General features: G+C 53.7%; 2 protein-coding genes across 5 annotated transcripts in view; one reads left to right on the top strand and one right to left on the bottom strand.

The window, feature by feature from the left end:
• Positions 1-11,181, top strand: part of LGALS2 (galectin 2) — a 29,518-nt gene extending 18,337 nt beyond the window's left edge. Inside the window, exons 1-4 of one of the 2 annotated variants that reach the window (XM_032266692.1) lie at positions 5,079-5,279; positions 8,870-8,952; positions 10,692-10,851; positions 11,015-11,181. In XM_032266692.1, the coding sequence (XP_032122583.1) occupies positions 5,277-5,279; positions 8,870-8,952; positions 10,692-10,851; positions 11,015-11,164 (396 nt within the window). In that variant the 5' untranslated portion in view covers positions 5,079-5,276 and the 3' untranslated portion in view covers positions 11,165-11,181. Of the gene's footprint in view, positions 1-5,078; positions 5,280-8,869; positions 8,953-10,691; positions 10,852-11,014 lie in introns of those variants that run through there. The other variant, XM_032266691.1, reaches the window with a different exon arrangement.
• Positions 11,182-12,023: 842 nt separating this feature from the next.
• The window catches only part of CDC42EP1 (CDC42 effector protein 1), an 8,837-nt gene continuing 5,113 nt past the window's right edge, over positions 12,024-15,747 (bottom strand). For all 3 annotated transcript variants that reach the window (XM_032266687.1, XM_032266689.1, XM_032266688.1), the window contains exons 2-3: positions 14,483-15,222; positions 12,024-13,199 (exon numbers count right to left, since the gene is read on the bottom strand). In XM_032266687.1, the coding sequence (XP_032122578.1) occupies positions 12,607-13,199; positions 14,483-14,945 (1,056 nt within the window). In that variant the 5' untranslated portion in view covers positions 14,946-15,222 and the 3' untranslated portion in view covers positions 12,024-12,606. The remainder of the gene's footprint in view (positions 13,200-14,482; positions 15,223-15,747) is intronic.

Genomic DNA, 15,747 nt, shown 5'->3' with positions numbered 1-15,747 from the left:
TGTTTTCTGTTGTGGCTACAGGAAGGAGTTTAGGACAAGGCCTTGGGTTCAAATTTCAAATCCTTTTCTGCTATGAGTTTCAGATTTTCTACTTGGGGAAGAGACTGACTTGGTCCCAGTAATTTTTCAAAATAACAGAGACCAAAGTTGAGTTCAGTTCCTTAAAGATTCTCTTATCTCTGATCCAGCTCTTGGGACAAAGGAGATCAGTGAGGAGAGGGTGAGACTGGAGATTGCAGGAAGAACTGGAAGAAAACAAGCCTATAAGGGGCAGAGGCTCCCTGGGGCATAGGGATGCACCGTAATCATCATCAACAACAGTCTTCCCATTACTGAGCACCTACTATGTGCTAAGGATTGTACAGGGCTCTTTTCACACGTTGTCTTGTGGTGATCCACATAGCAGCCTTTGAGTGGGTTACTACCACCCCTATTCTATTTTTTTATTATTTTTTGAGATAAGATTGTCCAGGCTGGAGTGCAGTGACATAGTAACGGCTAACTGCAGCCTTGACCTCCTGGGCTCAAGTGATCCTCCCACCTCCACCTCCCCAGTAGCTGGGACTACAGGTGTGCTCCACCGTGCCCAGCTAATTTGAGAATATCTTTTGTAGCTAGGCATCGGGGCTCACACCTGTAATCCCAGCACTTTGAGAGGCCAAGGCAGGTGGGTCACCTGAGGTCAGGCGTTTGAGACCAGCCTGGCCACCATGGTGAACGCTGTCTCTGCTAAAAATACAAAAATTAGCTGGGCGTGGTGGTGTGCCCCTGCAACCCCAGATACTCGGGAGGCTGAGGTAGGAGAATCATTGAACCCAAGAGATGGAGGTTGCAGTGAGGCAGGATGGTGCCACTGCACTCCAGCCTGGGTGACAAGAGCAAAACTCCATCTCAAAATAAAAATAAAAATATATTATCTTTGTAGAGATTAGGTCTTGCCAGTTTGCCCAGGTTGGTCTTGAACTGCTAGGCTCAAGGGATCTGCCTGCCTTGGCCTTTTCAAGTTTTAGGATTACAGGAGTGAGCCCTGTACCTGGCTCCCAAATTTTTTTTTTTGAGACGGAGTTTCACTCTTGTTACCCAGGCTAGAGTGCAATGGCGCGATCTCGGCTCACCGCAACCTCCACCTCCTGGGTTCAGGCAATTCTCCTGCCTCAGCCTCCTGAGTAGCTGGGATTACAGGCATGCGCCACCATGCCCAGCTGACTTTTTTTATTTTTAGTAGAGACGGGGTTTCACCATGTTGACCAGGATGGTTTCGATCTCTTGACCTCATGATCCACCCGCCTCGGCCTCCCAAAATGCTGGGATTACAGGCGTGAGCCACCATGCCCGGCCCCTAATTTTTAATATATGATATATTCATTTGATGAAGCTGTAAGATAGAGTTACATATGTGTGCACATGTATTTATGTATATCAAGTTCCTATGTATATGTGTGTAGGAAGGGGCTTGTGGAGGTGGAAGTGTCTCAGGGACACAGAAGTCATAATGGGGCCCTGGGGGCCTGTAAGCAGAATGTTCCCACAGTCCCTACGGCTGCCAGGAGGAGGTGACTGCTTTCTCCATAGCTGACACAGGTGGGGCACGGGGCTCCTGATAATAATAACAAATAGTGTCCATTAAGTATTAACGAAGGGCTGGGCGTTATCTCTCTTCATCCTCATAACACTTAGTGTTCTCATTTCACACCCGAGGAACCTGAATTCAGAGGTCACCTGACTTGGCTCAAGGTCACACAGCTAGGAAGAGGTGGAGCCAAGAGTTGAGCCCTGTATCATCCGCAAGTGACTTTTTTTTTTGAGATGGAGTCTCACTGTGTCACCCAGGCTGAAGTGCAGTGGCATGATCTTGGCTCACTGCAACCTCTGCCTCCCGGGATCAACTGATTCTCCTGCCTCAGCCTCCCGAGTAGCTGGACTACAGGTGCGCACCACCACGTCCAGCTAATTTTTGTATTTTTAGTAAAGACGGGGTTTTACCATATTGGCCAGGCTGGTCTCCAACTCCTGACCTTGTGATCCACCCGCCTCTGCCTCCCAAAGTGCTGGGATTACAGGCGTGAACCACTGCACCCCGCTAGTATTCTTTTAGTTAGAAGCAAGTCACCATGTCCAGCCATGCTCAAGGGGAGCCGAGTATGCAAGGGTGTGATTACCAGGAGCTGGCCATCACTGGGGCCATCCCAGAGGCGGCCACCACACAGAGGGCTCAAGGTCACACTGGAGGTCAAATGTGCTTTTCGCTTAGTGAGGAAAGTGCCACACGCCTCGGCAGGCTCCTAAGCAAGGGATTGGTTGTCAGACAGCAAACTCTGCTACTTTCTCATTGTGTGAGTCCTGGGATCCTTAATTCCCTACCTGAAAAATGGGGCGCGAACAGAGTTCCCTTGAGAATTTACAGTGAGTTGATAACGATGAGGGCTGGAGAAAGTGGTTCGGAATGTGCAAAGAGTAACCATTCAGAAAGTAACACCTGTGGAAAGTAGCCGTTGTTAAGGGGACAAGGTTACAGACGTGAGTATCAGGATTTCTCTTCTTTCTTTCTTTTTTTCCTTTGAGACAGAATCTGTCACGCCACCCAGGCTGCAGTGCAGTGGCACAATCATGGCTCACTGCAGTCTGGACCGCCAGGGCTCAAGTGACTCTCCTACTTCATTGAGTAGCTGGGACTACTGATGTGTGCCACCATGCCCGGCTAAGCTAAAATAGATTTTTTAACAACCACATAGAGACAGGGTCTCACTATGCGGCTCAGGCTGGGCTCGAACTCCTGGACTCAAAGTGATCCACCCACCTCGGCCTCCCAAAGTGCTGGGATTACAGGGTTGAACCAGCACACCCAGCTATTCCTTTTTATTTTTCTTTCTTTTTTTTTTTTTTGGAGATGGAGTCTTGCCCTGACACCCAGGCTGGAGTGCAATGGCGCTATCTCAGCTCACTGCAACCTCCGCCTCCCGGGTTCAAGCAATTCTGCCTCAGCCTCCCCAGTAGCTGGGATTACCGGCACTCACCACCACGCCTGGCTAATTTATTGTATCTTTAGTGGAGACGGGTTTCACCCTGTTGGCCAGGCTGGTCTCGAACTCCTGACCGCATGATCTGCCCGCCTTGGCCTCAAAAAATACTCTTTTTCTTTTTTTTGAGATAGAGTTTTGCTCTGGTTGTCCAGGATGAAGTGCAATGGCACGATCTCGGCTCACTGCAACCTCCACCTCCCAGATCCAAGCGATTCTCCTTCCTCAGCCTCCTGAGTAGCTGGGATTACAGGCATGCACTACCACGCCTGGCTAATTTTGTATTTTTAGTAGAGATGGGGTTTCTCCACGTTGGTCATGCTGCGACCTTAGGTGATCTGCCTGCCTTGGCCTCCCAAAGTACTGGGATTACAGGCATGAGCCACCGAGACTAGCGTTTTTTCTTTTGTTTCAGTTTCTCACTGGTATAAAATCTATACACAGCAAAGTACTTCAATCATACCTGTGGTCATGTTCCCCGTCCTTTGAACATTCTTTTAAAACCAGTGAACTGTAAACTCCTTTTACTTTGTGTACTTTCTGAAACCTCCTCTAGTGAGCTAATATTATTATAATCAGAAAAATGCCACCTTTAAAAGGTATGGTTTCTGTTGATTAGTTTCCGTGGAGAAAGCGTTTTAAAACTCCTTATCTTGCTGAGGCTTTACCGTGCCCCTGGGAGAAAGGCCGAGAGGGGATCAATTTTCTTGTGGGTGGAAAGAGGAAGTCACTCCCCATTTGGAGCCAGCTGGGGACCGAAGGTGGTGTCCTACGTCGGCACTGGGCAGTGAGCCACCTGCAGGCTCCTGGCACCGAGTGCCCTCGGCAAGGCCAGCTCCCCACACCCTGCCCGGGGTGGCCGCCGCCAACTCTGATGGAAAATGCTCTGGCTCGCCAAATCCTGAGCTCTAGAAAAGTTCTCCTTCTGGGAATCTGCCCTGCATACGTTGTCACGGTGTAGCCGACCTTTATGTCCAAATAGATTTAATGCAGCATTAATGTGAGTGTTTTGCAGAAGGAAATTGGCTAAATAAATTCAATTGATGGAAGGTAGAGTGTTTTGCAGGTGTTGAAGTATGGTTCTGAAATATAGATTTGTGGTCTTTAATGTTTCCCAAATGAAGAAAGATAAACAATTGCACGGACAGAGGGGTGTCTGTGATATAAACGTGCGGAAAACCGCCTGGAAGGAAACGTGCCAAAAGAGTAAGCGGGTCCCTGGTGGCGGTGGGATTATGAGGGATTCTTCTTCTTCTTTAATACCTCTAATTGTCTGCAGTAAGCATGCCACTTACACAAGTAACAGAAGTCAAGAGCAAAGCGTTTTCATCCTCCGTGTCCCCCACTCAGCCCTCCCACTCCTTCTCCGCCTTTATTTATTTTTTCTTTGAGTCGGAGTCTCACTGTCGCCCAGGCTGGAGTGCAGCGGCACAATCTCGGCTCACTGCAACCTCTGCCTCCTGGGTTCTACTGATTCTCCTGCCTCAGCCTCCCGAGCAGCTGGGACTAATAGGTACCCACCACCATGCCCAGCTAATTTTTGTATTTTTAGTAGAGACGGGGTTTCACCATGTTGACCAGGCTGGTCTCGAACTCCTGACCTCAAGTGATCCACCCACCTTGGCCTCCCAAAGTGGTGGGATTACAGGCGTTAAGCCACCGCACCTGGCCCTTCTCCGCTTTTGACCATTTGTTGTAAATACTCTGAGATCTTTTCTTTGACTCCATGGATTGGTTTTGAAACCTACATGTCTGATCAGATAAATAATAGGGTGAGGGAAGGAGAAAACATAGTATTTTCTGAAAATGAATCATGACATCATAGAAAATTAGAAGGTTAGGCTTTTTATTTTTTGCAAAGCAAATCTCTCTTTTTACAGACAGGGAAGCTGGGCTCAGTGAGGGAGGCTGGGAGCGCTGTCAAGCGGCCGCATTGCGGTTTGTTGCGGAGCAGAGCTGGGGCCGCCTTGCCTCTTGGGCTCTGGGAGTGCTGAGGATGGGGAGGCTGGGCTGAAGAGGGGCCAGGAGGATGCTCGGGGCGGGCTGGGGTGGAGCTGGCTGAGGAGTCTTCTGCCTATTTGTTCTGGGTACTGGGAGATGCAGGCGGGGAGACACCCGGTAGAAAGGGCAAAGTCCTCATTTATGGCCTTGGGGGAGTTAATGTGTAATATTCTAAGATATAAGCTTGACCACGAGTTGAGACCCTGAGCACAGGCCTCCAGGAGCCGCTGGGAGCTGCCACCAGGAGCTGTCACCGCGATGGTGAGGACACCAGCCCCCTGCTGCCTGCCCCACTGTGTTCACCTATGTCTTTGCCTGGGTGGGGACTTTCAGGGAAAACCATTTCTGTCCCTCTCTGGGCCTCAGTTTCCCCATCTGTGCAGCAAAGAAGTTGGACAGGGGTCTTTATTTTTAAACAGTGTCTTGCTCTGTCGCCAGGTGGAGTGCAGTGCTGACGATCACAGCTCACTGTAGACTTGACCTCCTTGGCTTAAATGATCCTCTCACCTCAGTGTCTTGAGTACTTGGGACCCCAGGCATGCAACACTGCCTAATTTTGTTTCTTTTTTTTTGAGATGGGGTCTTGCTCTGTTGCCCAGGCTGGAGTGCAGTGGCACGATCTTGGCTCACTGAAACCTCTGCCGCCTGGGTTCAAGCAATTCTCCAGCCTCTGCCTCCCAAATAGCTGGGATTACAGGCATGCGCCACCATACCTGGCTAATTTTTTGTGTTTTTAAAGCAGAGACAGAGTTTCATAAAGTTGGCCAGGCTAGTCTCGAACTCCTGACCTCAAGTGATCTTCCTACCTCGGCCTCCCAAAGTGCTAGGATTACAGGTATGAGCCACTGTGTCCAGCCTGTTTCTTATTTTTTATAGAGATGAGGTCTCACTGTGTTGCTCAGGCTGGCCTCACTGGGCTCAAGTGATCTTCCCGCCTTGGCCTCCCAAAGTGCTGAGATTCCAAGTGTGAGCTACTGTTCCTGGCCTCCATTGATCTTTATGGAGATAAAAAATCTCAGCTTGGGCAATATAGTGAGATCTTATCTGCCATAGGTGCATGGCACTATGCCCCGCCTTAAAAAATTAGCTGGGCATAGCGGCACGCTTCTGTAGTCCCAGCTACTTGGGAGGCTGAGGTGGGAAGATCACTTGAGACCAGGAGGTTGAGGCTGCAGTGAGCCATGATTGCACCATTGTGTTCCAGCCTGGGTGACAGAGTGAGACCTTGTCTCATACACACACGCACACACACACACGCACGCACGCACACACACACACACTCCAAGGCTTGGAGAGTAAATTGCCCAAGGCCACAAGCTGCAAATTGCAGGGGGTTGAGTAGATCCCCACTGACGTCCCTGATTCTTTGATTCCACACCTGTTCCTGCCATAGCTTACTGTGGGGCCTTGGCCAAGTCACTAACCCTCTCTGAGCCCCAGTTTTTACCCATATCTGTGGAATGGGCTGACAGGCGGCATCTTCTGAGGATTAGATGGTATATTCATTGCCTAAGGGTGCAGTAACAAGTTACCACCAAATTGTGAGTGGCTTCACACAATAGACGTTTACTCTCTCTAAACAATGTCTAAAGCCTGGAACCAAGGGGCTACAGGGCTACGCTCCTGCCGAAGGTGCTAGGGGAGGGTCCTCTCTGGCCTTTTTCAGCATCTGGTGGCTCCTGGCATTCCTTGGCTTGTATCACTCTAATCTCTGCCTCCGACTTCACATGGCTCCCTCTGTGTGTCTCTGTCTTTGTGTCCATATTTCTCTCCTCTTTTTTTTTTTTTTTTTTTTTTTTTTTTGAGATGGATGCTCACTGTTACCCAGGCTGGAATGCAGTGGCGCAATCTTGGCTCACTGTAACCTCTGCCTCCTGGGTTCAAGTGATTCTTCTGCTTAGCCTCCCGAGTAGCTGAGATTACAGGCACGTGCTACCATGCCCACCTGATTTTTGTATTTTTAGTAGAGACGTGGTTTCACCATATTGGCCAGGCTGGTCTCGAACTCAGGACCTCGTGATTGCCCACCTCAGCCTCCCAAAGTGCTGGGATTACAGGCGTGAGCCACCGCGCCTGGCCCATATTTCTCTCCTCTTATGAGAACATCGGTTGTATTGGATTTACGACCAACCCTAAACCAGTATGACCTCTGACCTCTTAACTCGATCACATTGGCAAAGGCCCTATTTTAAAGTAGGTCACATTGAAGCCAGGTGCGGTGGCTCACACCTGCAATCTCAGCACTTTGGGAGGCCATAGGTGGCAGATCACCTGAGGTCAGGAGTTCAAGACCAGCCTAGCCAACATGGTGAAACCCCGTCTCTACTAAAAACACAAAAAAATAGAAAATTAGCCAGACGTGGTGGCAAGCACCTATAATCCCAGCTGCTTGGGAGACTGAGGCAGGAGAATCGTTAGACATGTGTGTGGAGGGTGCATGTCTGGGAGTGCCTGCTGTGTGGCGGACACACTTGTGTTCTGCTTCTTGTTTGAGCCCCTTTGGGACTGTCCTCACTGGGTAACCTCATCTCCTGGAGATAATGCTGTTTGCCAGTGAGAGACTGATTTTAATCCCATCTGCCTGGCTCCAAAATCTGGACCCTGCTATTATGTTAAGTGCTGACTTGGGGGGTTAGGCGTCCAGCCTCCAAACCCCGCTTTCTCTAAAGCAGGGAGGCTTTGCCCCCCAGGGGACATTTGACCCTGTCTGGAGACACTTTTGGTCATCACAGCTCAGGGGAGGGTGTCACTGGCATCCAGTGGGTAGAGGCCAGGGATGCTGCTCAATATCCTAATGGCACGGGCCAGCCCCAACAGAGATGCCTGGGCTGGGCTCGGTGGCTCACGCCTGTAATCCCAGCATTTTGGGAGGCCGAGGCGGGCGGATCACCCGAGGTGGGGAGTTTGAAACCAGCCTGACCAACATGGAGGAACCCCGTCTCTACTAAAACTACAAATATTAGCTGGGTGTGGTGGCGCATGCCTGTAATCCCAGCTGCTCGGGAAGCTGAGGGAGGAGAATCGCTTGAGCCTGGGAGGCGGAGGTTGCGGTGAGCCGAGATCACGCCATTGCACTCCAGCCCTGTTAACAAGAGCGCAAAGAAATAGCAACTGTCGGCCGGTCGCGGTGGCTCAAGCCTGTAATCCCAGCACTTTGGGAGGCCGAGGCAGGTGGATCATGAGGTCAAGAGATCGAGACCATCCTGGTCAACACGGTGAAACCCCGTCTCTACTAAAACTACAAAAAATTAGCTGGGCATGGTGGCACATGCCTGTAATCCCAGCTACTCAGGAGGCTGAGGCAGTAGAATTGCCTGAACCCAGGAGGCGGAGGTTGCGGTGTGCCGAGATCGCGCCATTGCACTCCAGCCTGGGTAACAAGAGCGAAACTCCGTCTCAAAAAAAAAAAAAAAAAAAGAAATAGCAACTGTTGCTGCCTCTTCTAGATGGGCTGAGACCTCATGCCTCTGATACAGTCGTTTTCCATCTCACGTTTTTGTGTCTGGGGTCCTGCTGAGGGCAGTGTGATTTCATCACTTGAACACTTTGTGAAACTGTGAGGCGGGCAGGAAGCACCCTGCCATTTCATAGATGGGCACACTGAGCCTCCCCCAACTGGGCCCTGTGCCTCCGGCTGGGGTGGATAAGAACAAAGCAGGGCAGGGCATGGGGAGCTCCGGGAGGCCGTGATCAGAGCCTCTGGCTCTGCTGCTTCCCGGCGTGATGGCCTCTTGTGTCCTCACGTGGGCAGGGGATTGTGAGACCTGCGGCTGGGCTGGGGTGAGGTGGGTGAAGGTGCTGGGCAAGCGTGGAATTGATTTTCTGTGGGGACTGTTTCTCTGTTGGCCCAGGGGGAATTTGAGGTTAAGAACATGGACATGAAGCTGGGGTCAACCCTGAAGATCACAGGCAGGATCGATGATGGCGCTGATGGGTGAGCAACGTTGCGGGGTGGGGGGTCCCCAGGCCTGGAATAGGCAGGGCGCGCGGGGCAGCTCTGTGGAGTGGTCCAGCCACAGGGACCTCAGGCCAAGGGGTCCTTTTTCCTTTTTTTTTTTGAGATGGAGTCTTGCTCTGTTGCTCAGGCTGGAGTGCAATGGTGCGATCTCAGCTCACTGCAACCTCCACCTCCTGGGTTCAAGCACTTCCCTGTCTCGACCTCCTGAGTAGCTAGGATTACAGGTGCACACCACCACAGCTGGCTAATTTTTGTATTTTTAGTAGAGACGGGGTTTCACTATGTTGGCTAGGCTGGTCTTGAACTCCTGACCTCGTGATCCACCCGCCTTGGCTTCCCAAAGTGCTGGGATTACAGGTGTGAGCCACTACGTATGGCCAAGGGGCCCTTTTTCATACCCTTCTCCCCACACCCCTGCTGGCTGCCTTTCTGTGGGGTCTGCCTTCATGCCTGAGGCCAGGTTTGGGGACCTGCAGAATTTCAGACTTGACGCCATATGCTGTGTTCCTTGGCCCCAACAGACATTGAAGGGGCAGGTGGAGAAGCCCCTGGAACTCTGCCTGCCTCCCTTTGGGGCAGGTACCTCTAGGGAAAGCCCAAATCCCCAGAGACACTACAGTCTTTACCCAGCAGAATGGCCACAGGCCAGTCTTTTATGCGCATAAAACTGGGGCAGCTGCCAGGGGATGCTGAGTGGTCTCACAGGCATCCTCTTGGTTAGAACCAGAGGCCTCAGACACCACCTCGGTGACTCACAGTCTAGCGAAGGGCTCTCTAGCCTGTAGAACCTGTCAGTGCATCTTGGAACTGCTCTTTATCTACTTTCGGTTGGGGAGGGGGCTGGCAGGTGCACGTCATAGGAGCTAGGAGAAGGCCAGGTGCGGTGGCTCACGCCTGTAATCCCAGCACCCTGGGAGGCCAAGGCAGGTGGATTGCCTGAGGTCAGGAGTTCCAGACCAGCTTGGCCAACATGGTGAAACCCTGTCTTTACTAAAAATACCAAAATTAGCTGGGCGTGGTGGCGGGCGCCTGAAATCCCAGCTACTCGGGAGGCTGAGGCCCAATTGATTGAACCCGGGAGGTGGCAGTTGCAGTGAGCCGAGATGGCACCACTGCACTCCAGCCTGGGAATCAGAGGGAGACTCCATCTCAAAAAATAATAAGTAAAAATAAAGGAGCTAAGAGAAAAATGACCTCTTTCTCCTAGGGTTCCTCAAGTTTGCCAAAATGTGTGATACCCTTGGTCTGAGACTCCCGAATGAAGGTACCCCATGACCCAGAATGCCCCGCTTTCAGGAACCCCGAAGGTCTAACCCAGGCTCCTATAGTGATCCTGCCAAGAAGTAATAATACCACGGTTGCTTCCCTGCAGTGATGGGGAGCTCACCACATTAGGCTGGCTGTTTGTGGTTAAATTTAATAGGTCTTCAGATATCTAAGAGATAGCATTTCACTCTCCCAGGAGAGCCACCCCCAATTCCTGAAGCTGTCACTATCAGTTACCCTTCTACCAACAGCTTTGATCCCTGCTCCAAATGGAAATGCGCCACCACAGCACTGAGTCCGACCCAGGTGTTACCGCCCTTGTTAAGGCATGGAGCTCAACTCACACGAGCTTTGATTCTTCCAGCTTGTGGTCCACAAAGATCCTCCAATCCAAGCTGCTTTATCCAGGCCTGAGCCCTGAGCCTCACCTGCTACCCCTTCCCCTGCAGCTTTGTAATTAATCTGGGCCAGAAGACAGACACGCTGAACCTGCATTTCAACCCTCGCTTCAGTGAATCCACCATTGTCTGCAACTCACGGGATGGCGGCAACTGGGGACAAGAACAACGGGAAGGTCACCTGTGCTTCAGCCCAGGGTCTGAGGTCAAGGTGAGGTCAAAGGGGGAAAAGGGACTGGGGCGAGGTCAAGGGGAGGGCCCAGATGGGAGTGAGTCTGGCCGGGACACAGATGCTGGCACCGTTTGAGCCACCAGGCACTGCCCTGGCCCATTTCCGGGTCTTCCTGCCTCCTTGACACCCTCCCTCCCCACAGTTCACGGTGACCTTTGAGAGTGACAAATTCAATTTGAAGCTGCCGGACGGGCACCAGCTGACCTTTCCCAACAGGCTGGGCCACAGCCACCTGAGCTACCTGAGTGTGAGTGGCGGGTTCACCTTATCCTCTTTCAAGTTAAAAGAATAAAAGACCTCCAGCTGAGATTCCCCATCCTGGGTTTTCTTCAGAGTCACACCAGGATCAACAGCCCTTGGGTCCTGGGTGTGTCCCCTACCGCTGTCTGCAGTTCCTGCCCCAAGGCCAAAAGCAAGCAAAATAATCCATTGTGTCTTCCTGTGGCAAGAACTATGGTTTGTGACTCAGTCTCCTGGGTCCCTCAAGCTTACAAAAACGCTGGATACCCCTGGTCTGAGGACTCCTGAATGAAGGCATGCCATGATCTAGAATGTCCCACTGACAGGGATCCTGAAGGTCTAGCCCAGGCTCCCATAGTGATCCCGCCACACACCTTCTGGTTGCATACCTCTAGTGACAGGGAGCTCACCACCGTATGTTGACTGTTTGTGGCTAAACGTAACAGGTCTTCAGATACCTAAGCACGGGATTTCTCTTTTCATGCATTTTAATGCTCCTGGCATTTTCATGATACAGAGGAGGAAACTGAGATTCAAGGACACCTGACTGCCCCGCTGGGAGGCTGAGACATGCTCCCAACAGTCCTACGCATGTGCTCCTGTCTACCTGCCCCCATATCACCAGAGCAAATGCCACCCTGCCTCGTGGGATTATGGGGCAGACACTAGTCCCAGGCACCTGGGCCAGCGGCCATTCCGGAACTGCAGATAAGGGCTCCCACCTGGGCCTCTTATCTCAGGGGCATTCCAGCCTGGTTACTCATTACCCTCCCCTTGGTGCTCCCCTCCCCTCCCCTGCTGGGGGCCTCGATGGGGGGTCCGTGGCTTTCTAAACTCCCTGGGTGGGGGTACTTAAGCAGGTGTGGAGCAGATGCTGTTCTCCCAGGTCCCCAAGCACCTTGCAGGAAGCCTTTTATCAAAACAGCCTTATTTAATCAGGTCCCAGAGGCAGGTCTGGAGTATACAGGCAGGTGGGATTCCTCCCCGTGAGGCCATAGCTGACCTTCGTGGGATAAGTGGGAGGCTGGGGCGGGGAGGTTGGGGAAGTGGTCTGGGATAGGGCTGTCACAGTTGCAGCGGGGACACTCTGGGATGAGCTGGGGGCAGGCGGTCCCTTTGGGAGGTGAGACAATGGCTCTGTGTGGTACACTCCCTGCCCCCCACCCCACACGGACAGCTTGGTCTGGCACAAAGGCCACACTGTGAGGCTGGGCCCTCCAGCTGGTGGGGGTGGCATGGGGTGGGGCCTAAGGAATAGCTATTAGGTCCAGAGTGGCAGTCGGGGGAGGTGGTCAGCCTGGCAGGCCCCTGGGAGCATCCAAGTCCCAGAGCAAGCCTGGCTGTCCCTGTCCTTCCTCCCATGTCTGTCCTGCAGAGGCGGGGAGGAACTTAGGGCAACTCGGCTTCTCCCCTCTCTGGTCTGGCAGGAATCAGCTGTTAGGTGAGGGGCTGGCTCTGCACCTAGATGGGGCCCCGAGAACAGGCCCCAGCCACTCACACCTTGACCTCATCATCCTCTTCAGCATCTGCAAATTCGAAGGTGTGTGTTTGCACTGTGCTGGGCACCGGGGTCCTGGTGCCTGCCTGGGGCGCCCTCCACTCTTCGTCCAGGCTCTCCCAGGAGGCCTGGGCTTGGGGCACCCGCTCCCGCCGTGTATTCGGGTAGTAGGCGTCGCCACCCCAGCCTGCTCCCCAGTGCCTGCTGAGGGCTGGGTCAGCAGGTCTGAGGGGACCCCCTCCCACTGGGCTGGGCTTCACCTCCACCACTGGGCCCAACCCCGCTGTTACCCCATTGGGACAGCGTCCACGGGGTGTGGAGCTTGCAGCAGGGGCCGAGGGGTTTGCAGCAGGGGCCGAGGGGTTTGCAGCAGGGGCTGGGGTCTCAGCTGCAGGGGTTTCTGGGAGGCTCATGACCCCCAGCAGCTCGCTGAGGAGTGAGGGCCCAAGATCGAGGTCCAGGCGGAAGGACAAGAGAGAGTCCGAGCGGCGGAGCCCCGGCTCAGAGGGGAAGGAAGCATCCCGGTCTCGGTCATGTGGCTTTTCTGAGCGGGGCAGGCGGGAGATGGTGCAGAACCCAGAGTCCAGGCCTAGAAAAGAAACGGGCAATGGGCTCAGAGCTGGAGTCCCTCGTCAGGAATTAAGGAGGGGAGATAGGACCAGTCCTGGCTTGCTGTGTGGCCTCTAGCAAGCCCCTCCCCTCTCTGGCCTCAGTTTCTCCCATCTTTGCAATATAATACGCTTCATGGTCCTGTGTGATCTTTCTATCCTGAACGGAAAGTCGTCACCCTCATTTCCACTCTGCAGGTGAGGAAAGTCAGGCTCAGTTTGGGATGAGAAGGGGCTAGCCCAAGGCCAGAGAATTCTGACGGGGTGGAATCAAGCCTGGAGCTCAAATCTCCTGACTCTCAGTCCCAACTGCGACCTCGGCCATGGCCAGCTCCCTGCCATGACGCTGGCTGATGGCTGCAGGGGAACCCCAGAGCACGAGGCTGGTTTGTGGACACCAACCAGGGATGGGACCAGCAGTCGGGGTCTGACTGCATAGAAATGAAGGACAGACACATGCCTTCCTAAGGGCATGTGGCCCAGCTGCTGCATCCAGGACCACAGACCTGAGACATAATAATCTGTTTCTGTGGACAGGTCCTCAGTGCATTCTGAGCAGCCGCCTGGGGCAGGGAGTGGCCACCAGGTGGCAGCAGGGGCCCATGGTTCCCAGGTGAGCTCTTCCCTAACAGCCAAGGTGGCACTTCTGGCTGGGCAGAAAGGGCCCTGGCTTTCGGCCCCTGTGAGTGGGTTTCCAAATCTGTTGAGTTACAGGACGCCAAGTTCAAATAACAACTGCTCCAGTGTCCTGAGCACCTACTGTGTGCCAGCCCCTGGGCCTCTCCTGGCCCTGGGTCTTAGCAATGATCCCAGAGACTCATTATCTAGGTGAGGACTTGAACTTATAGAAGTCAGTTGACTTCCTGGAAATTAGGCAGAACTGGACTGGAATGCAGAGCCCAGGCGGCCCTTCACCTCTCCATAGTATCATTCCGACACGTGGCTGAATGGGGCGAGGACAGGTGGTTGACTGGTTCAGCTGAGGCCCAGAGACGGGGAGGTGCTTGCCCGGGTCACAGCAAGTGAGGGGCAGTTAGAACTCAAACTCCACCCCCTCACTCTCAACCCCGGGTGTTTCGGGGAGTCCGCCTGTTCCCACCTCTGCAGGCCCTCCTCATCTGTAATGTGGGGTTTGGGCCTGACCTCTGCGGTGAGACCAAGGGACCTGGGGGAAAGAGCTCATTTGGAGCCTGGAGGAGCCCCTGGTCCCCTCTGGGCCTCAGCCTCAGCCTCTGAAAAGTGGGTCAGCAACCCAGGCTCTCACCGTAGCTGGAGCGGCCGTCTGTGGAGCTGGTGGGGCTGCCGTCGAAGCTGAGCTTGCCAACCACGAGGCTGTCGTAGGCGGCCTGGTTGAGCTGGGGCAGGGAGATGGCGTTCTTGATGATGGGGGAGATGGCCGGCGGAGCCGGTGAGGGCGCAGGCGGGGACGCCATCCTCCGGGGGAGCACCCCCACCCTCCGCACTAGCTGCAGCTTCTTGGCCAGGAAGCTGCGGGGTGAGCGATGGGTGCCCCCGGAGCTGCCACCGTGGTTGCTGAGGAAGGAGGTGTCCCCAAAGACGTCCCCGCCACGGCCCACATGCATGGTGTGGCGGAAGTCCCCGAGTGGGGGGCTGATCATGTCTGCAGTCAGCCGCCTCTTTCCCTGGGAACTGGACACCCAGCCCACAGGTGAGAGCTTGCCCAGGCTCATGGTGGGGGCGCCTCCGCCCCCCTGGGGGCCGGGCATCAGCTCTGGCGGCTCACAGCCACTAGTCCATGCCCACCAGGGGCTGGGGGAGGGAGGTGGGCTGGGCTGGGGACCGGTGCTCAGCTCCTTTGCCCTGGTGGAAGCTGTGGATGACGCTCTCCTAAGGTGAGGTCCCTGAATGCTGAGGTCGTGGGGGCTCCATGGCTCGTCTCTCCCCGGGGCCCGGCTCCCAGCCCCTCAGAAGCAGCTGTAGATGTTCAAACGCAGAGAAAGCACCCCCAAGAGGGTCGGCTTCTCTCCTGCCCAGGGTGGTTTCCTAGAAGGAAGACAGAAAGGGTGGTGACGGCCGGTCCAGGGCAGAGGAGGAAATCCGGGGTCCAAACATGGGCAGCTGAAGCGGACAGACAGACGATCATACTCAACCACATGAATGGAGGGGTCCGGCCAATGCGGGGCAGAAGCCAGGCACAATGGGACTCAAGTAAGTCCGTGTATAGAAAGTTCCAGAACACAGCCAGGCTTGGTGGCTTAGACCGGTAATCACAGCACTTTGGGAGGCTGAGGCAGGTGGATCACTTGAGGTCGGGAGTTTGAGACCAGCCTGGCCAACATGGAGAAACCCCATCTCTACCAAAAATACAAAAATTAGCCAGGTGTGGTGGCAAACGTCTGTAATCCCAGCTACTGGGGAGACTGAGGGAAGAGAATTGCTTGAACCCAGGAGGCAGAGGTTGCGGTGAGCTGAAATTGCACCACTGCACTCCAGCCTGGGCAACAAGAGCAAAACTCTACCTAAAAAAAAAAAAAAAAAAGAATTCCTACTGAAGATCCAAACTACATA

This window comes from Sapajus apella, unplaced genomic scaffold, assembly GCF_009761245.1.
Source record: "Sapajus apella isolate SASKATOON/1434 unplaced genomic scaffold, GSC_monkey_1.0 scaffold160, whole genome shotgun sequence".
Taxonomy (NCBI): domain Eukaryota; kingdom Metazoa; phylum Chordata; class Mammalia; order Primates; family Cebidae; genus Sapajus; species Sapajus apella.
Note: the sequence above shows the minus strand (reverse complement) of the source record. Positions and strands in the feature narration are given on the sequence as shown.